Genomic DNA, 23,154 nt, shown 5'->3' on the forward strand with positions numbered 1-23,154 from the left:
ATTCCGCAATGGTGGATGATGTTACGATGTAAGATAGATGGATGTAGTGATGAATATACAATACACTCATAATCCACTTTCGAATGGACATGGGACTGGTATAAATGGAGGAGATTGGTCCGATCCGCACCCCATGAGATACCACATAAGAAATGTAGAACACTGAGGGAGTGAGTACAATGAGCTGCCAGGTAAGACACAACAGAATTTCCTATCAAACATGAGTCCCAAGAATTTTGTTGTGTCAACGAATGGAAAATGGAATGGGACGAGATGTAGGGACGGGCGGAAGAAACTCTTGGCGCAGCCAGAAGTTCACACAGACAGTCTTGTCACCAGAAAAGTGGAAGCCATTGTTGATGCTCTACAAGTAAAGATTCACTGAAGACATCGTTCAAGTAGACAGGTTCAACTGAGAGCTGCAATAGATATTAGAGTCATCAACAAAGAGAGAGCTCGAGATACCTAGGAGAGAATTCATAACAGGGTTAATGGCCAGGGCAAATAAGACACTGATGCTCAGAGAATCCTGAGGCACACCGTTCTCTTTCTTAAGTGCCCAACACAGCCAACTCCACACGTATCCTAAAAATACATTCTTAAACATTCCCGGATAACAAAAAGCTGGTGATCCTGGAAGCCCCACTTGCACATAATACAGAGGATACCTGTCCACCAGCAGGTGTCATACGCCTTCTCCAAATCAAAAAGCACAGCAACAGTTTGGTGCTTGCACAAAAAATTGTTCGTAATATGAGTTGACAAGGTGACGAGATGATCAGCTGCAGAGGGTGCCTATGGAATTCACATTGAGCATTAGTGAAGAGATTCTGAGACTTGAGCCACCACACCAGCCAACCATTAATCATATGTTCCATCACCTTGCACACACTACTGGTGAGGGAAATTGGGTAATAGCTGGAAGGAAGATATTTGTACTTACCAGCTGCTTCAGGCCAGCGACTGGTAAATGTACCCTCTGTCCAAATGTGGTTGTATGTATGAAAGAGAAAGCATAGGCTCTCAGGAAATAGGTGCTGCGACATCAGAATGTGAATGCCATCCAGTCCTGGAGCAGATGACCAGGACAAAGGGAGTGCATGTTTAAGCTCCCTCACAGTAAAAGCAGTATTGTAACATTCATGATTCTGGGAGGAGAAAGATATTGCCATTGCCTCTGCCACCCATTTCAGAGGGAGGAAGGCAGGATGGTAGTAGGTGGAATGGGAAATGTCTGCAAAATATCAGCCCAAGGTGTTGGAGATATCAAGAGGGTCTACAATGACATTGTTCACTAGGGTCAGACTGGGAACTGGGGAATGAACAACAGTTCCTGAAAGCAGACAGAGATTACCCCAAACAACAGAAGACGGAGGAAAACTGTTAAAAGAGCTTTGAAAAATAAATAAATAAATAAATAAAAGTCAACCAGCTTCTTTGCTATTCCTAAAAGTGTGGCGACCTTGCGCCCTTAGCTGTTTATAATGGATACAGTCTGTCATCGTGACACGGCATTTAAAAATGCGGAGAGCTCGTCTCCGCATGTGGATTGCGTCGTGGCAGGCCTCAGTCCACTAGGGGATGGGGACATGTCTCAGTGAGGAAGAGGTATGAAACATTCTGTGGAAGTAAGGATAGCATTTGTGAGGTACCCTACATAGTCATCAATGAAGGGGAAATGCTACTCGTCAAAAGTGGCCAGTGAGGAGTAGAGCTGCCTATCAACTTTGGAAAGTTGCCAGTTGGTTGGACGCACAGTTGGGATAGGCATTAGTAACATCTCGAATGAGCAATATGATTTCCCCATGAGCCAGAGTCCCTGCCTCAGGGTAAAGGTCAAAGCTGACTGAAGTGAAGTGTGGGAGGTGAAAGCGACTGTGAGGGTGCAATTTTGTTTCCTGATGGCAGGAAACAACTTGACAATATGATTTCAAGAGGAGCTGTAATTCAACCCTATTGGATCTGATGCCGCAAATGTTCCGTTGGAGAATAACCATATCTGATGATAGACAGGAGATGGGTCAAATAAGGGGGGCAGTCAATGCGATAGCTGCCAAGTGGCAGAATTCGAACGTGCATGATGACCACATTCAGAGGCTGAAGGATGCTGGTCCATTAGTCTGACAGAGGTGTTTGTATTTGCCTTCGGTTGGCCAGCGGACTGGTCATTGGAGGTGTGTCCCGGTGAAACAGAGGTCAGCTGGGTGAGGGGATCGCACGGTGACACTATTTGAGAAGAATGCCGAGGTGGAGAAGGGGAAGTTCATTTGCCTTTGTTTGAATGCCTAGAACCTTGGCATTTGAAAGGTGCAGACCCAGATGTTGGCGGACTAGATGTGAGGAGAAAGTCATCGTGGGAGTACTCCTTTTTGGATTTCCGTGCTTCTGTTTATGAGGCATGCGATTTCACTGGCACAGGCAAAGGTTTGTTGGTGTGCACCCATGGCAGATAAAGATGAGGCTGTGACCCTGGAGATGGACATTTTCACAACCATGCACTAAACTGTAAGTCTTAGATCTGCATATCCATGTCCCTCATAGGTTGGGGTGTAGCGAGAACTGTAGTATAATTGCCAGAGGGTAGTGTACAAGGTTTGCAGCTAGCCCACATTTTTTGAGCAATGTGAGTAGAAACATTTTCCCCGTATCTCCTGAATGGCTCTCTCATTGAGGTAGATTTAACAGTTACAGGAGGAAGCAGCACGATCACCCTTGCAGTTGATACAGTGAAGGGAAGGAGGTGGACACAGACTCTCACGAGCGTCCCTGCCGCCAGTTACGTATTTGGCTCCATTTTCACAAAATTCACAAGTGTGGTTGTAGCGTTGACACTTAAAGCAATGCATGGGATTCGGAGTATATGGTCCAACAGTAATGGCTCTGTAGACAGTCTTAATTTTTTACGGGAGTGCACACAGTCAAATGTGAGGAACAGAGTTCGGGTTGGCACTAATTCTTTATCAACCCTTTTCATGATGCAGTGAACTGCAGTCACTCCCTGGTCTGAGAGATACACTGTTATTTCAGCCTTGGTCAGGCCATGAAGCAGCCGAGTGTATACAACACCATGGGATGAATTCAGAGTGCGGTGGGCCTCTAATTTAACAGGACAACTGTGGAGAAATGTTGCATTAAGCAGTTCCCGTGCTTCAAAAGCACTGTCAGTCTCCAAAAGCAAGCTCCCATTATGCAACCGAGAGCAGGACTTCACACGATTGGCAATGACATCTACACCCTTCTGAATAACAAATGGATTAACTGTTGTGAAATTGTGACCATCTCCCATGTGCGACACCATGAGATATTGAGGTGCCTTTTTTTTTTGTGGTTTTAGGGCGCACAACTTCAATGGTCATTAGCGCCCTGACTACTCTAAGAATGCACCGCGAGGCACAAGTTGACCACAACAACTAAAAGCGAAAACACAATAAAAGACAGACTGACAGGCATAGGATTAAAAAACACATCATCAAATGTCCTTAGCAAGGTGTGTCAAATTGATAAAACGAAGAACACGAGCAGCTGCTCGTGGGTCATCCGCTAAAATGGCATCGAAAGTATTTGGCAGGTTAAGATCGAGGCGCAGTGTGTTAAGATCTGGACAGGACATTAAAATGTGTCTAACCGTCAGCAAGTGCCCACATGGGCAGAACGGCGCCGGCGCAGCCGTCAGCAGATGGCGATGGCTGAACCGGCAGTGTCCAATTCTTAACCGGGCTAAAATGACCTCCTCCCGCCGAGAAGGGCGTGAGGAGGACGTCCAAGCCACGGGAAGAGGTTTTAAGGCCCGAAGCTTGTTGTCGGTAAGTGCAGCCCAATCGGCATGCTACAGAGATAAGATGCGCCGACAAATCACCCTGCTAAAATCGGACGAAGGGACGCAACAAGAAGCTGTTCGAGGCTGGAGGACCGCAGCCTTGGCCGCGGCATCTGCAGCTTCGTTCCCAGGGATACCGACATGGCCCGGAACCCACATAAAGCTAACTGGAGAACCGACGTCCACCAGCTGCTGAAGAGAGCGTTGGATCCGGTGTACGAAAGGGTGAACCGGGTACGGATCACTGAGGCTCTGGATGGCGCTCAGGGAATCTGAGCAGATGACATAAGCAGAATGTCGGTGGCGGCAGATGTAAAGAACAGCCTGGTAGAGGGCAAAGAGCTCAGCTGTGAAGACCGAACAATGGCCATGGAGCCGGTATTTGAAACTTTTTGCCTCGACAATAAAGGAACACCCGACCCCGTCATTGGTCTTAGAGCCATCTGTATAAATGAAAGTCATGTCGATGAACTTCGAACGAAGTTCCAAAAAACGGGAGTGGTAGACCGAACCGGGGGTGACCTCTTTTGGGAGCGAGCTGAGGTCAACGTGAACGCGGACCTGAGCCTGGAGCCAAGGTGGCGTGCGGCTCTCGCCCACTCGAAAGGTTGCAGGGAGGGAAAAAGTAAGGTGTTGAAGGAGGCGACGAAAGCGAACGCTAGGGGGTAGCAGGGCAGAGACATACAACCCGTATTGACGGTCAAGAGAGTCGTCAAAAAAGGAACGATAAGACGGATGGTCGGGCATTGACAGTAGCCGACAGGCATACCGACAAAGCAGTATATCGCGCCGGTAGGTGAGTGGCAATTCGCCAGCGTCAGCATGAAGACTCTCTACGGGACTGGTATAAAATGCTCCGATCGCAAGTCGTAAACCCCGATGTTGTATGGAGTTGAGGCGGCGTAAGATGGATGGCCGTGCAGAGGAGTATACGAAGCTCCCATAATCCAGCTTGGAGCGGACGATCGACCGATATAGATGAAGTAGGACGGTTCGATCCGCTCCCCACGACAGACCACTGAGAACACGGAGGACATTTAAAGAACGGGTACAACGGGCGGCCAAATATGACACATGTGGAGACCAGCTAAGTTTCCTGTCAAATGTAAGGCCTAAAAATTTGGTTGTCTCCACGATTGGGAGAGCAACGGGACCGAGTCTTAAGGACGGTGGGAGAAACTCTTTGTATCGCCAGAAGTTAATACAGACCGTCTTCTCGGCAGAAAAACGGAAGCCATTGGCGACACTCCAGGAGTAAAGACGGTCAAGAGAACGCTGAAGACAGCGCTCCAGGACACGTGTACACTGCGCGCTGCAATAGATGGTAAAATCGTCCACGAAAAGGGAGCCTGATACATCAGCTGGGAGGCAATCCATTATTGGATTGATCGCGATGGCGAAGAGAGCGACGCTCAAAACTGAGCCCTGTGGCACCCCATTCTCCTGGCGAAAGGTGTCGGACAGGACAGAACCCAGACGTACCCTGAACTGTCGATCCATTAAAAAGGAACGAATAAAAAGAGGGAGGCGACCGCGAAGGCCCCATGTATGCATGGTGCGGAGGATGCCCGCCTTCCAACAGGTGTCGTAAGCCTTCTCCAAATCAAAGAACACAGCCGCGGTCGGGCGCTTCCGCAAGAAGTTATTCATAATGAAGGTCGACAAGGTAACCAGATGGTCAACAGCAGAGCGGCGCCTACGAAATCCACATTGTACATTGGTAAGTAGGCGTCGAGACTCGAGCAGCCAAACCAATCGAGAGTTAACCATTCGCTCCATCACTTTACAGACACAGCTGGTAAGCGAGATAGGTCGATAACTGGAAGGCAAGTGCTTGTCCTTCCCCGGCTTAGGAATCGGGACAACAATAGACTCGCGCCAGCATGCGGGAACATGTCCCTCAATCCAGATGCGATTGTATGTACGAAGAAGAAAACCTTTACCCGCAGGAGAAAGGTTCTTCAGCATCTGAATATGAATAGAATCTGGCCCTGGAGCAGAGGACCGTGATCGGCCAAGTGCGTTTTCGAGTTCCCGCATGGTGAATGGGGCATTATAACTTTCACAATTCGAGGAGCGGAAGTTAGGTGGCCTAGCCTCCTCTGCCTGTTTGCGGGGGAGGAAGGCAGGGTGGTAATGAGCGGAGCTCGAAACCTCTGCGAAAAAGCGGCCGAAGGCATTGGAGACAGCCTCAGGGGCCACAAGGACGTCATTCGCGACCTTCAAGCCAGAAACTGGTGAGTGGACCTTAGTGCCAGATAGCCGGCGCAGGCTACCCCAGACAACAGAAGAAGGAGTAAAACTGTTGAAGGTGCTTGTGAAAGCAGCCCATCTGGCTTTCTTGCTTTCTTTGATAATACGACGACACTGAGCACGTAATCGTTTATAATTGATACAATTCGCCACTGTAGGGTGGCGTTTAAAAGTGCGTAAAGCACGTCGACGAGCACGTAAAGCGTCTCTACATGCTGCGGTCCACCAGGGGACCGGTACGCGACGTGGAGAAGAAGGAGGGTGAGGGATGGAATATTCAGCAGCAGCGAGAATGACTTCCGTGAGGTGTGCGACCTGACGATCGCAGCTTGGAAAGGTTTGATCCTGAAAGGTCGCCCTGGAAGAGAAGAGCCCCCAGTCTGCCTTGGAGATGGTCCAATTAGAGAAGCACGGAGAGGGGGTATGCTGCAGGAGATGGATAACACACGGGAAGTGGTCGCTCGAGTATGTATCAGAAAGTGCATACCACTCAAACCGGCGTGCAAGTTGGGGAGTACATATAGAGAGGTCTAAATGGGAATAGGTGTGAGATGTGTCCGAAAGAAAAGTAGGGGCGCCAGTATTGAGGCAGACAAGATCGAGCTGGTTGAAAAGGTCTGCTAACAAGGAGCCCCTCGGGCAGGATGCTGGAGAGCCCCAAAGGGGATGGTGGGCATTGAAGTCTCCAGTTAACAAAAATGGTGCAGGTAGCTGAGCAATAAGTTGCATCACGTCTGCCCTGGTAACGGCAGATGACGATGGAGTGTAAACGGTACAAAAGGAAAACGTAAAAGTGGGGAGAGTAATGCGGATGGCAACTGCCTGCAGGCCGGTGTGCAACGTGATGGGATCGTAGTAAATATCATCCCGGACCAGCAACATAACCCCTCCATGAGCTGGGATACCTACCACAGGGGGTAGGTCAAAACGCACAGAGGTGTAGTGTGCCAAGGCAATTTGATCGCATGGGCGTAGTTTCGTTTCCTGGAGGGCTACGACAAGCGGACGGTGCAAGCGGAGCAGCAACTTCAAGTCCTCTCGGTTGGAGCGAATGCTGCGAATATTCCAGTGAATAAGTGCCATCGTAAGAAAAGAAAGATGAAAGAAGTGGTCACCTCGAAGGCCGCTTAGGGCCTGGCTTCGAGCGAGCACTGCCGCCGCTATCAGTAGGCGGACAGTCATCGTCCATTGGGTCTATAGGGTCATCGGCCATCTCGGGAGGATGGCCGGGAGGGGGAGCTTCCTCCGCCAGTGAACGGCCAGATGTACGGCTACCAGCGGTGCGGCCAGGCGAAACGGATGACGGCCTGGGGCGGCAGCCGCTGGGTGGCGCAAGAGAAGAAATGCGCCGTGGCGGGGAAGGAGAACTGTGCTTCCTATGCGCCTTTTTGGAAGGACGTGTAGTGGAAGTACCGGTCGAAGGCTGCGAGGTCGAGGTACGGAGGAAGTCTGCACGGGATGGTTCCTTCTTGAAGGCCCGTGCATCTGACTTCGGTGTCTTCGTCTTAGCAGAAGCTGAGGAAGGTGCTCGTGTCTGTGGGGTGATGGGAGGAAGAGGAGACGTCGACCGCGCGATCTTAGCACTGGCCGAACGGACGACCGTGGTGCTGAAGGTCAGATCGCATGTCTGGGTTGCTACCTCCCGGGTAGTCCGAGGAGAGGCGAGGACAGTACTGTATTTCCCCGCTGGGAGCAGCGTGGGCTTCCTACTAGCCAATAGCTTGCGAGCAGCCGAGGTGGACACTTTCTCTTTGACCCGAATTTCCTGGATACAGCGTTCTTCCTTATAGACAGGACAGTCGCGGGAGGATGCGGCATGGTCACCCTGACAGTTCACACAACGAGGAGACGGAGGTGGACAGTCACCCTCATGGGCATCCCTGCCACAGGTGACACATTTAGCCGCATTGGAACAAGACTGTCGAGTGTGATTGAAACGCTGACACTGGTAGCAGCGCGTAGGTGTCGGGATATAGGGGCGAACAGAAATAACCTCGTAGCCCGCCTTGATGCGCGATGGCAGCTTAACACTATCGAAGGTCAAGAAAATTGTCCGGGTCGGTACAAGGTCATTGTTGACCTTTTTCATGACCCTATGGACAGCCGTCACGCCCTGCTCAGCGAGGAATGATTGAAGCTCCTCGTCAGTCAATCCGTCGAGGGAGCCAGTATAGACCACACCACGAGACGAATTCAAAGTTCGGTGGGCCTCCACCCGGACAGGGAACGTGTACAGGAGGGTGGCCCGAAGCAGTTTTTGTGCCTGAAAGGCACTCTCAGTTTCTAGTAATAAGGTGCCGTTACGCAACCTGGTACAGGATTTGACAGATCCGGCTATGGCATCTACGCCCTTCTGAATAACGAAAGGGTTGACAGAGGAAAAATCCTTTCCGTCCTCAGTTCGAGAAACTATGAGGAACTGTGGGGCAGGCGGTAGTACTTTTGTCACTGTTGGCTGGTCACGTTTCCGTTTTTGGGTCGAAGTCGAAAGAGATGGAGTAGAATCCATTGCGGAGGAATCCCCCATGATTGCCAGCGTCTCCGATGGCGCGCTCCTTCCTTGTGGGGACCCTCTCAGAGGGCGCTCCCGCCTTAGGTGAATGTTTACACCTCAGGTCACACCTCCCGAGAAACAGACGGAGGGACCAATCGGCATGGTCAGAAGGTATCAGCTCAGGCAATCACCCCTCCCCGGGCCTGGCCTTTACCAGGGGGTACGCGCGTGCCTTACATGTCTACCCAGGGCGGGGAATTACGCGTTACCCCGTCACCGGCTACGCGTGAGAACGCGTGGGTCGGCCTTCAGGCACGCACAGGGAGGAAGGAAGAAGAGGAAAAAGAAGAGAGAGAGGGAGAAAGAGGACAGGCTGTCTCAAACGCCGAGGCGGAGACCAGAGAAGGCAAGGAGAAGAAGGCAATGAGAAAGCAAGGGGAAGAAGGCAATGAGAAAGCAAGGGGAAGAAGGCAATGAGAAAGCAAGGGGAAGAAGGCAATGAGAAAGCAAGGGGAAGAAGGCAATGAGAAAGCAAGGGGAAGAAGGCAATGAGAAGGCAAGGGAAAGAGTAAGGAAGACAGTGAGGTGGAGAAGAGCAAAGAAAGGAACCAACAAAAGGAAGGAAGAAACGAGAAGTGAAAAAACCAAAAGGACCACGATGATAGGTCGTGGAACCGTCCGTCTCCGGACGCAGGCGCGAACTACCCCCGTGAGGGGGAGGGACTCCTTTTAGTCGCCTCTTACGACAGGCAGGAATACCGCGGGCCTATTCTAATCCCCGTACCCGCAGGGGGGGTGCAGTCAGGAGAAGTGTTGATTCTTTCATCTCAACCCATTTATGTTTCTGAGATGATAAACTTATTGCAGAGAAATCTTCCATGATGGCCAGCATCTCTGACGGTGCACTCCAACCTGCAAGGGAGGGGAAGGGGGGGGGCCTCAGAGGGAGGTTGGGAGAGGCCTGGAGTACATACAAGCCCTACTTGTCAACTTTTACATGTGAAATGTGTGGGCCAGCCTTCAGGAATTCACAGGGTGGAAGAAGAAGGAGAGGAAAAGGAGAGATCTCAAACGCCAAAGCAGAGGAAGGGTAAGAAAAGGAAAGATAGGGAAAGAAAGATAGGCAGGCAGGATGATTCCATACACAGTTTTACCAAGAACTTTGGTTTCCCAAAGAAGGCATACGGCTTGGTCCCCATGGGAGGGGAAAAGAAAAGCACGATAATAGACATGCAGCACAGAAAGGGAAGTAGTGCCAAAAAGGTTGGAGCCCCGTGGTAGCCAAGCACTTACTCACAAGAGAGTATTGAGCCCCCTGGGGAGGGGCAGTACAGATGGAGAGCAAGGTATGGTCGAATCAATGTCACATAAGGCATTTGCTTAAGGTCAGGTCAAAAAGAAAGAAACTGAGAAACGATCAGAAAATAGAATAATTGTGGCACAGGGAAAAGAAGGCTTGGGGACCCACACTCACCATGTGTGTGCTCACTAAAGAGTTGTGATCCACCTGGTAGGCTTTCCATTGGAAACAATGCCCATAAAATATTTTTAAAAGTAACTGCAGAGCCCCATATCCTTAAATTTGATAACATTGAAACAAAACCTTTATTAAAATAGACACAAACTTTACTATTATTCAAAACTTCAAAATCAGTGTCCTTTGTCCACTTCTTCCTTAAAGTAATATGTAGCAAATGATTAGTGAGAAGATTAAATGAGAAGCAGCAAAATGCTGTAAAGTGGTGTGCTATGCCTTTGAGATATAAAAAGATGCTGTCTGCACAGGAAATACTGTTTTGTAGATGCCTCCACCAAGATCAAGTATCAATTAAGGAGTGAACTTCTGCACATGCACAAGGAGTGACTAAGTGACATGATTGAATTTCTCTAACTGGATCAAGTGACCATTCGCCCAATTATTTATGCACTTTTTCTTTGCCTCTAGGCTCCTCAGTACCAAATTCTTGGAAGTTTAAGCAACTGCTAAACTTAGAAGTTGAACAATACATTAACAGCAGCAGCCATTGTCAAACATCCCTAAATTTCTATATACTATTTTCTGGTTTTGAGGAAATAATTGCAGCAATATGCACTATTATGTGCATTTATTAATTTACAAGACAATTTCTATTGCAATTAAATGAAAATCTTAGTGTTCATCCATTCTCTATATGTTGTAATTTCTGCAGGTGTTCTGTCTGAATGAATGACAAAACACTGACTCCATTCATCTCCTTTAGCAAGCTGGAGCTTAGTCCTCTATGCACTGCACTACTCTGTGAATAACTACTTGTGACAGTTAAGGTCTGACATGGCTTTAAGAACAACAGGGAAATTGCCCAATTTCAGTTATAGCTATTTTAAAAGTAATTTAAGATAAAATAGGCATTCCACATGAGTTGTCACAAGATGCTATCGTGTTCCGTATTAGGACTAGGCGTTTTGTTATGACCTGCAAGCAATTTTCTATACAGTTCCAAACAGGAAGACTATTTCAGAACTTATTATTGGTAGAAATAAATCCCAGATAATGATACTGACAGATTGATTTCACATGAACAAAACAAAAATGTGTAGGATTACACACAACATATCAGTATCAGCCAAATCTGAACACAGTCTTCAAAACAATCACAGAAGGCATGAACAAGGTCTTTTCAGAATGTTGTAATATGAGAATAAATCACAAGAAAACTGAAATCTTGTAGTTTAATGAAGTGCCAATAGCACTGAACAGAAATCTGGAGGAAGAGAATATGAAACAAATCATCAGCTTCAAGGATGCAGGTAACAATTTCGGCTGTGACATTGAACATAGAATTACCCAAGCTAAAGCAGCATTTAATAATAAGAACTAAAACTGAACAATATTAGTTTGAAAACAAAGCAACACTAGTTTTGTTTGGAGTATTGTCATTGGGGACATGGGCATCAGGGGAGCCAGAAATAATAAGATATGGTGTTCTAAGAGAATTCTAAACATATAATGGACAGACAACAAAAGATGACAAACTCTACACAAGTAAGAGCGGACAATGATTGTCTCTGACAACTGATTTTGATTCAATAGGGAATAATTTTCTGTCCACTATTAAGGCAACTTCTGCCACAAAACTATCTTTTGCAATTTCTAAAAAGGTTTTCCAGTCAAGTTCATGGGGGAGAAAAAACTTTTTTACAAACCTGCATACGCTTCAGATCTGGAAAATCTCCAGGTGAAATTTGATGTTCACGTTGGATCTGATCATAAATATGGCCCAAATTCTTGATCAGTTCCTTCTTCTTTGTATCTTTACCAAACATAGCTGGCATCTCTCTTTTTAAAGCACTTATAATATAAGCATGTACCTAAAAAATAAAAAATTACAATACAGCAAAAACTGCAAAGAACGGTACAAAAACAGAATGATATAAGTCGAAGAACTACCTTGGCCAAACGAGCTCTCTTGATAAGATCATTCAGCTTTCTCAGTGCAGCATTTCTTGGCAAAGACTGTAAATCCCGGAATAAATCTTGTTCTTCATCTTCAAACAATCTGAAATTTTCATGAATCACAAAGTCAAATATTGTCAGCATATTGACAGACAGCGAAGAAATTTATACAAAGGGAAATAAAGTTGCACCTACATTTATTTCCATCAAAATGATTTGTATGATTGAGTAGCATGGTAATACTTTCAATGTAACAAAAGTCCTGGAAAGCCCAGCAGTAAAGTTTAGCTGATTCTGTTGTATGGCAGCACTGTTAGTGGTTGTGTGCTTAATATGTACACTTTGTATGAGCAGCAAAATCTAATTCATTTTCTATTACTCAAGCAGCCAAACAAAATCTTTTGGGATACGTAGCCACCATACAAACAAGTGCACCTTTTACAAGTGAACAGTGGTGGTTCTGAGAGTTCACTAATGCTAAGGAAAAATTAATTACAATAAGAGGTTAAGGTGACAGTGTACGCTGTTGACATGAAATAACAATGCTTTGATGCATATAATGGTAAAAGCAGTCTGTATATACATTTGATGGATCATTTCATATGACATTGTTTATAATTCCTTTATGTACAGGGAGGTTTCAAGTCAGATTTTTTATTCCATCTACACCTACATAATGTGAACCACTGATGTGCACAACACAGGATGTGTCCCACTGTACCAGTTATTAAGACGTTTTCCTGTTCCATTCACATATGGAGTACAGGAAGAATGATTGTTTAAATGCCTCCTTGTGTGTTGTAATTACTGGAATCTTGTTCTCATGATCTCTATGGGAGCAATATGTAGGGGATGGTTGTATATTTCTAGACTCCTCATTTAAAGCCAGTTCTTCAAACTTTACCAGTAGACTTTTTCGGGACAGTTTCTGTCTGTCTTCAAGAGCCTGCCAGTCCAGTTCTTTCAACACCTCTGCGACACTCTCCCATGGATCAAACAAATCTATGACCATTCGTGCTGCCATTCTCTGTGTATGTTCCATATGCCCTAGTTAGTTCTATTTGGTACGGATTCCACACACTTGAGGAATATTTTAGGATGATTTGCACAAGTGACTTTTAAGCTATCTCCTTTGTAGAATGACTGCATTTCCCAAGTATTCTGCCAATAAACTACAGTCTGCTACATGCTTTACCCATGACTGAGCCTATGTGATTGTTCCATTCATGTCCCTACTAAGTGTTACACTCAGGTATTTGAGTTTTTCAGTTCCAGCTGTGACTCACTGGTATTATATTAATAAGATATTATGTTTTTTTTGTAGTGCATAATTTTACATTTTTGAATATTTAAAGCAAGTTGCCAATTTTTGCACCATTTTTAAATATTATAAAGGTCTGACTGAATATTTGTGCAGCTTCATTTAGTGTGTACTTCACTGAAGATAACTGCATCATCTGCGAAAAATCAGAGGTTACTATTAATATTGTTCACGAGGTCATTAATATACAACATGAACAGCATGGGATCAAACGCACTTTCCTGGGGTACACCTGAAGTTAGTTCTACATCGTCCAATGACTCTCCAATCCATGGTAACATGCTGTGTCCTCCCTACCAGAAATCTTCAAACCAGTCACAAATTTCACCTGACACCCCATACGGTCATACTTGAGATAATAAGCGTAGGTGTGGCACTGAGTCAAAAACTACTGCATCTACCTGATTGCCTTGAGCTTTCAGGATGTCATGTGAGAAAAATGAGAGTTGGATTTCACATGCTTTACATTTTCAAAATCCATGGTGGTTGGCATGAAGGAGGAGATTCTGCTTAAGATACCTTATGATGTTTGAACTCAGAATATGTTCTAAGAGAAAGAGATGTTGGATGATAGTTTTGTGGAGCACTTCTGCTATCCTTATTATAGACTGGTGTCACCTGTTCTTTATTACAGCTACTGCAGCTTTGTCCAATTTTAAGTATTTCAGCTGTTTCTCCATGCCACTGACACTAGTATACAGGGTGGTCCACTGATCGTGACTGGGCCAAATATCTCACGAAATAAGCGTCAAACGAAAAAACTACAAAGAACGAAACTTGTCTAGCTTGAAGGGGAAACCAGATGGCACTACAGTTGGCCCGCTAGATGGTGCTGCCATAGGTAAACGTGTATCAACTGCGTTTTTTAAAAATAACGACCCCAATTTTTTATTACATATTCGTGTAGTACGTAAAGAAATATGAATGTTTTAGTCGGACCACTTTTTTTGCCTTGTGATAGATGGTGCTGTAATAGCCACAAACATATGGCTCACAATTTTAGACGAACAGTTGGTAACATGTAGGTTATTTAAATTAAAATACAGAACGTAGGTACGTTTGAAAATTTTATTTCGGTTCTTCCAATGTGATACATGTACCTTTGTGAACTTATCATTTCTGAGAATGCATGCTGTTACAGCGTGATTACCTGTAAATACCACATTAATGCAATAAATGCTCAAAATTATGTCCGTCAACCTCAACAGTGAGTAGTTCGCCTTCCGTAATGTTTGCACATGCATTGACAATGCGCTGACGCATGTTGTCAGGCATTGTCAGTGGATCACGACAGCAAATATTCTTCAACTTTCCCCACAGAAAGAAATCCAGGGACATCAGATCCGGTGAACGTGCAGGCCATGGTATGGTGCTTCAACGACCAATCCACTTGTCATGAAATATGTTATTCCATACTGCTTCAACCGCACGCGAACTATGTGCCGGACATCCATCATGTTGGAAGTACATCGCCATTCTGTCACGCAGTAAAACATCGGTAGAACATTATGTAGGAAATCAGCATACATTGCACCATTTAGATTGCCATCGATAAAATGGGGGCCAATTATCCTTCCTCCCATAATGCCACACCATACATTAACCCACCAAGGTCCCTGATGTTCCACTTGTCGCAGCCATCGTGGATTTTCCATTGCCCAATAGTGCATATTATGCCAGTTTATGTTACCATTGGTGAATGATGCTTCGTCGCTAAATAGAACGCGTGCAAAAAATCTGTCATCATCCCATAATTTCTCTTGTGCCCAGTGTCAGAACTGTACATGACATTCAAAGTCATCACCATGCAATTCCTGGTGTATAGAAATATGGTATGGGTGCAATCGATGTTGATGTAGCATTCTCAACACCGACGTTTTTGAGATTCCTGATTCTCGCACAATTTGTCTGCTACTGATGTGCGGATTAGCAGCGACAGCAGCTAAAACACCTACTTGGGCATCATCATTTGTTGCAGGTCGTGGTTGACGTTTGACATGTGGCTGAACACTTCCTGTTTCCTTAATTAACGTAACTATCAGGCGAACAGTCCGGACACTTGGATGATGTCGTCCAGGATACTGAGCAGCATACATAGCACACCTCCTTTGGACATTTTGATCACAATAACCATACATCAACATGATATTGTCCTTTTCCACAATTGGTAAACGGTCCATTTTAACATTGGTAATGTATCACAAAGCAAATACCATCCGCACTGGCGGAATGTTACGTGATACCATGTACTTATACGTTTGTGACTATTACAGCGCCATCTATCACAAAGCCAAAAGTGGTCCAACTAAAACATTCATATTGCTTTACGTACTACACGAATATGTAATAAAAAAATGGGGGTTCCCATTTTAAAAAACAGTTGAAATCCTTTTGACCTATGGCAGTGCCATCTAGCGGGTCAACCATAGCACCATCTGGTTTCCCCCTTCAAGCTAGAAGAGTTTTGTTCTTTGTAGTTTTTTCGTTTGATGCTTATTTCGCAAGATATTTGGCCCAGTCACTATCAATGGACCACCTTGTATATTTCACTCATCTTTCCAGCGGTATGATGATTAAACTGGAGCAATACTCCTGCGTTTTTCTTTGTAGAAGGACATTTGAAAACAAAGTTAAGCATTTCTACTTTTTCTCTGCTACTTTCTGTTTTAGTTCCTGTCTTGTCCATGAGTGACTGGACATGGACTTTGGTTACACTAACATACTTTACATACAACCAAATTTTCTTTGGATTTTGTGAAAGATCTTTCAACACTATTCTGCTATTGCAGTCACTGAAGGCTCCAATCATTGCTCTCTTTATTGCCAAACAAGTTTCATTCAGCATCTCTCCACCTGTAGCCCTTAGTTTTGTTTTACAGTGACTGTATACCATGAAGGATTTCTCCCATCATGAACCCTTCTACTACATACTTCTCTATTCATACATGATCAACCACAGGTTTCCTTTACAGTTTTCAGTTACATCAGGAGGCGAGTCTGGTGGTTAATCATATTATAATTTCATGCCAACCCTTTATACTGTGTCTTATTTGAACAGTCTCACATGCAGCTTCAATATCTACCTAAGTGGATTTCAGTTTTTTTGTCTGCTGTGACAAATATATTACCTCCATTTCCTTATCTTTTCAGTATATGCTTAAATGTTCCCCAAGATCTCACTACTGTCAACTTCAGGTTTTAGCCAGCTTTCTGTGTCTAGTATTACAATGAGGTGACAAAGTCACGGAATACCTTCTAACAACAGGTTGGTCCACCTTTTTGCCCAGTGAAGTGTAGCAACGATGTTGCAAAGGCTCAACAAGTTATTAGAAGTCCCCTGCACAAATACTGAGCCATGTTGCCTCTACAGCCTTCCATAATTGAAAAAAGAGTTGCTGGTGCAGGCCTTTGTATGAACTTAAATCTCAATTATGTCCCATAAATGTTTGATGGGATTCATGTCGGGCAATCTGAGTGGCCAAACCATTTGCTCAAATTGTCCACACTGGTCTTCAAACCATTTTTGAACAATTGTGGCCTGGTGCACTATCATCCACAAAAATTCCTTTGTCATTTGGGAACACGAAGTCTATAATGGCTGCACATGGTCGGTAAGTAACCGAACATAAGCATTTCCAGTTCATGATCAGTTCAGTTAGGCCATAGGACCCAGCCCATTCCACGTAAACACAGCGTAACTATTATGGAGACACCACCAGCTTGCACACTGCCTTGTTGGCAATTTGGGTACATGGCTTCATGGGGTGTGCACCACATACTAACCTTACCATCTGTTCTTACTACCTGAGATTGGGACTCGTTTGACCAAAGGTTTCCAGTAATCTAGGATTTTAAAACTTCCACAAGTGTGGAGCATTTCTTTGGGTCTTCTGTTTATTCTTCTGGGTCTCCTATAGACATCGTCATCTGGACTGGATGGAGACTGCCCTAATCTAAAAAGCCTTGTATGGATCCCACACACAAGCAGCTACCTGGGTAGCTGCCTCTGATGTATAGTGCACACCTAACTGGTGCACACCTAACCCACTTGCGGGGCCTCTACAACTCTCAACCGTATGGCACAGGTCTAAGAAGTCATAGCATAGCTTGTTACAGAAGCTTTGGAGTCTCTGGTTCAAGCCTTTCACTCAACTAAGAACCACTATCTGTTCTCGGGGCAATACTGCACATTGTGAGCTTCATTCAAACTCCATGAATGGGGCCGGTATTCTCAACCTTGATGACGTGCACATACAGCCAGAAGTATAGTGACATCAAGGCAACATTTGCCACTTCCACCAAGGAGAGTAAAACGTTCTTGTGTAGTATTGTTGCCAGAAATGACATCATGGCAACCAGATTTCACTGCAGTAGTGTCTATTCACTTGCCATGAGGAAAACCCATCAAATGCCATTACACGTGTAATTTTATTCTTATGACCTTCGATTAACAATCACCACGCCTGCCTTGTTTCATAACACAGTGTCACTATCAATGCTGACAATTCCCCAGGAGAATGCATTTCTCCTCCATGACACAGCCAGCCACAAAACACTGTTGACCAGCCAGCCACACACACATGAAATGATTAAGCATGCACCACGTAGTTCAGCCATGACTCAGTGGTTACCCCAAGTTTAATCCACTGAAATGTTTCTGATCATTTCCAATGGTGATATGAAACCACTGTCTACACCACCACACTAAAAAAAAAAACAGCAACGGTGTTGGTGAATACTGCCTGTATTTTGATTGCTTTTTATATGTACTGTCATGGCTGAAAATGGACACACACTTTTTGATTCAATATCTTACTTCAATTTTCAGTTTAAAGATTTTACTATTTTAGGTATGTATTGCAATCTAGGTATTGAAAATGGAATACAATTAACACTGAGAAAGTTTTTATACTATCTTCTTGGCGTACAGCCTAGACAAATCTGGATTAAAACTAAAGCATTCAAAAATAATCACAATCTTCTTAGTCAGGGGATGACTGTCAGGAACAAAGTATGCCCCTTTTATGGTAGTTTCCAAACTTGTCACTGGTCAGGTGACATCACTCCGTATTCTAATTTGTATTGCCAGGGTGAAGTCACCTGGAGGGAGGAATTTGAATGAGCAAATGTAGGGTGCGGCAATTTGGTAGTAGGCCTAGTTGTTGCCTCCACGCCACGACTCAGAGGTGGAAGGGGAGTGTAAACCACCCTCCAGCGTCACCTATTCCATTAAAAATTACATTTTTGGTCTTATTTATTTGAAGATGCCCTGACTTAAGCTCTCACCTCCAATCACCACCAAAATTATAACCATGGGTTGTTAAAATGTTGGTGTATATACAAAGTTCTACTGGTGCTTTTACTACTGAGTGCCAGTAAGGCTATGAGTGAAAGAGGGTCTTAGTATTCTTAAAGCTGGCCTTCTGCACTTCCATAAGGCTGTGTTCTGCTGTCACCAAGTCTCCAACATTTCTGTACTAGATATGTCATCTATGTTCAGCACAACACACTGTTATAGTAAGGATTGTTTACATGCATTAATTTTTGCCACATTCACATGGCATATTGTAAACAGGTACTCTCAGATCAAGGCTGTTTTTCTGGCTACAGCAAGCTCTCAATTTCTGTGGAGGTTGGAATACTAGTCTAATCCATATTGACTTAATATAAGCCCAATACTGCTCCAGGTCACTAAACAAATCGAAAATGTGCTGTAGATTTACATTCTTCTATTGTCTGGATGGGTTTGCGCCCAAGTTTAGCACTGAAAGCAGTTATAATCTGGTTTCTCTGAAAACGTTCTTAAGGTGTTCTAATTCAGATAACAGATGACCATAGCCTGAAATTGTCTGTGCTCTGTATAACAAAATGCTAATGACAAAACACTTTGAAGCTGGATGGTGGAAACTGCACTCATTTAAATAAAGATCTTAGACTGACAGTATGCACGCAGAGAGGATTTTACACAAGGATGCCACCACAAGAAGCCTAAATGGAAATGAGGAAGTAAAAATGAAACTCAAATTGTAAATATTTTCCTCTGGTCTTTTCACTACTGTTTTTCCTTCTAGCTTTTGGTTCGTTCTTGTACCACTTTTCAGTCTATACCACTGCTGATTGTTTTAAATCACCTTCCTTTCCTTTACTTACATGGGCGTACCCAGGATCTGAACGGGGGGGGGGGGGGGGGGGGGGGGGGGGGGCAGGTCATACTAGTCTCAGGAAACAAGGACTCGAGACAACATACAGCACTTCTTATTGAATAAAACAGTAAACCCAGCGAAAAACTGCTTTTAATAAACATTTTAAATAAAAGAATGCACTTGTACAATCCGAGAAAACATGCAGCAATTCTTATTAAATAAAACAGCAAACTAGTGACAAACTGTGAGTATCGTCTGGGAGGAGGGGAGGCAGCCAACCCCCCCCCCCCCCCCCCCCCCCCCCCCGGGCGCCTTGCTGAGTACGCCCATGTTTACTTATGAGGACCATATAATCATTACACCTTCACCTCCTTTCTTACAAAACGGAACTAAGTCTCAGCATTTCTAGCTGCATGGCACTCATATGTACCAGCAGTTGGTCACATTACAAGATAGTGGAAGAAGATGGTAAATGTATGAAAGTATCTTTAGCTGTAACATCCAGAGATAAGTTTCACTCTGTACAAAGACTGTATCAGTGCTTTGGTGGTAGTTTTTCAATAAGCATTGCAGTGAAGCTGAGCAAAAAACATCTACAGAGAAAACAGTTAACAGTGCTTTTCGTGAAAATTACTGACTGTTCGGGGCTAGCTTTCAAATCCAAAGCAACCCAGCTAATCTAGTTTTGTACAGTCATAAATATCTCACCTCCTATAACAGTATACGAACAAGAAATAATAAATACAGCAAGAAGTTCTCAAGTTCTTACTTGCACACATAGCCTACTAATGAAAACTACTACAGGAAAAACCATATAGTAGACCTACTTACCTTTTTAAGTTCGGCTAGCAAAAGAATAATTGGCAACTTTGCAGACATTGGAATCAGTAAGTCAACATATTTTGATTCACTGATAGCTTTTGGTATAATACTCTGGGACAACTACCCACTTAGGAAAAATGTATTCATTGCACAAAAGAATTGTGTGTGGGGTTAACACATGTCCACTTGACAGGTAAAATCTCTATGCAGCTCAGAATATTATCCACAAACTTTGACATAGAAAAGAGTGAAATATGAAGCTGTAAGACTGACAACATACCCACGAAAATAAAATGTCTGGCAGATAGCAGAAGCGTTTTCAAATGTAGATGAAGGATATTTCTCCTTAGAAGCTCCTTATATAAATCTACAGTGCCAAAGAAAAATTCCCAAGTAGAAATAATTAGTCCTTTTAACATAAGAAAACCCTGTAAATGGCTCACTTGTACCCACATAAATATATTTTTCATATATGTTTAGCTTACACATCCCACATAAAATTTATTGTAAATATCCATGGAACAGGTATCTAACATGAGAATTTTAGATGCTTTTAGGACAGAGTGGCTAAGTAGGGTAGCTGTGGCAACTTTGTCAAGAAGTACTCCTTGCTAAAACCTTTAATTCATTACTGGGTCTTCACTATTTATCTTCATTTCCTCACAGGCTCAAAATGTTGCATTATGTGTGATTCATCATGATGTTAAAGAATATTAGTTATGTAAGTGTGTTCTTCAGTTTTTCTAATTGTGTGCAGAAATATGGGGATTCAATCACTCAGAAACTGTAAAAGGCACACTAAGCAGGTGACTAATAATGTGTTAATATCTTTAAACACTCCTAGGAGGACAATATTTTTCAGTGTACACTTCATTTTATTTGTAAACACTCTTAGCAATCAGCTAATTTCACCACTACAAATTTGATATTTTGTTGCTATTGCCAGTAATACATGTCATCCACTGGAGATTCTGCATTATTCAGTAAGAGTTATGTAGTAAACGTCTATGATTCCACTAGATGTAGGGGTAGGGAAGTCTTTTTTGAAGGTATTAGTTTGGAGAGGTCAACCGAATCCACCGATATCTTATATCAGTTTCGTACGCTAACAATGATGAAGTGGTGCGGGCACATAGTAATAAAACACAACACTTACAATATTTAATTCACACCTGTTTTACTTTTTGGAATGTAGGATATGCCGACAGACTGATATGTAGCACAGCCTGATGTCGAAATTAAGTTGGAAGTTGACAATTTGGTTGTGAGTTGGTGAAGCCAACTAATGTGAATAAGAAATATCTGTCATGAGGCACTAATCTTCAGTACAGCACGACACCTAGGTAACGTTGACATGTGCAATTTTGTTTGGGTGCTGGTAAAATGGTATCAAATACTTCCGTTAATCTGTCTGGAGGGGGGAGGGAGAAGAGTGAAATGCAATATACAATATGAAATATTCACGCCAATAAACTGTGGTCATTGTAGAACTATGAGGGGGGCGTGGCTCCAGAGCCTACACAAATACGATTGTGAAAGCATCTTATCCCAAGAATAGTTTTATCAATAGCAAAACAAAAGCACAACATAACTAACTTACCTTCTATTTACGTCGTACCGCAATGGCTGATCCCAGAAAGATCCAATATAGACTCTTGCTACTTCCGGTGTTTGGAGTACTTTACCTAAAGACCACATTAACGCTCCATAAACTCTCATAAGCTGTTGATGATCTATCATGTCTGCCTTATTAAGAACGATACGAATTTTATCGTCATGTCCTCTAAGGGCTTCAATCGATCTTCTGAATTCATCAGATATATCAAGCTTATGGGCATCAAACAACAATATGATTCTGTCAACTCTTTCTGCAAACCATTCTAACACGCCAGTAAAATCGTAGCCCCTATCCACACGTTGTTTCTCACCGGATAATATTCCTGGCGTGTCAACAATGGATATTCCTTTAAGCACAGGCGTATTTACCAGTGAACACTGGAACCGGTTTAGGAACATATTTCCAAATTTTGTTAGAGGTTTAAACTGTTTTTTCGGGTCCACAACTAATGCATTTCCAGGTATGACTCCGTCATTATCAGCATACATGACAGCTATAAACCTGTCAGTTGTTGGTTCAGGTCCTATCCGAATACCTGGAAAATCCTGTTCCAATAAATATCGAATAAATGTTGTCTTACCGGTAGAATACTGGCCCACCAATAAAATCATGGGCTTCGCATCAAAATCTGGATCTTCTAATTTCGGCGAATGGAACTCATGAAAATCGTAGAATTCCTCTAGTGGCAATAACTTTGTTTTGTATATTTTTTTAAGACCTTCCACAACACTTTCAAAAAGTTCTGGTCCCTTCTTGTTTTCATCTTTGCTCAACCAACTAAACATTTTTAGATTTCTAGGAGCCTGTTTCCCTCACTTAGCACTCACTCAACACACTGCAACCTCTGCGCAAGCGCAACTAAGCTCCAACTCAGATTCACAACTTTCTTCACAGTTACGACTGGGCGTTCCTCTCATAATGTGTTGACGACTCAATAGATGTCGATATACACACATATCGATCGATCTCTGTCAGTGACAGAAGATTCAAAGACTTTATTTAATAAACAAATTTCGGTCCAACTTAAAGACCATGGAGGTAATACAATTTGCTGAGACAGTTGTGGTTCTACGTTCCACAATCGGTATCGATAAATAATTTAACGATTACGTGACAGATGTAACAATAAAAATGAACCATTTGGGAGTCGACAAACGAATTTGTTTACTTGTATAAATGAATTACAAATGAGGATAAGTTTTCGGGTGAATTTATTTATTTATTTTGATCGAAAATCAACTGATTAAAAAAAA

General features: G+C 43.7%; 1 protein-coding gene across 1 annotated transcript in view; it reads right to left on the reverse strand.

The window, feature by feature from the left end:
* Positions 1–22,827, reverse strand: part of LOC124555086 (EH domain-containing protein 3-like) — a 41,476-nt gene extending 18,649 nt beyond the window's left edge. Inside the window, exons 1-3 of the mRNA XM_047128880.1 lie at positions 21,884–22,827; positions 11,992–12,100; positions 11,748–11,912 (exon numbers count right to left, since the gene is read on the reverse strand). Coding sequence (XP_046984836.1) covers positions 11,748–11,912; positions 11,992–12,100; positions 21,884–22,686 — 1,077 coding nt within the window. The 5' untranslated portion in view covers positions 22,687–22,827. The remainder of the gene's footprint in view (positions 1–11,747; positions 11,913–11,991; positions 12,101–21,883) is intronic.
* Positions 22,828–23,154: the final 327 nt, after the last annotated feature.

This window comes from Schistocerca americana, chromosome X (assembly GCF_021461395.2).
Source record: "Schistocerca americana isolate TAMUIC-IGC-003095 chromosome X, iqSchAmer2.1, whole genome shotgun sequence".
Lineage (NCBI taxonomy): Eukaryota > Metazoa > Arthropoda > Insecta > Orthoptera > Acrididae > Schistocerca > Schistocerca americana.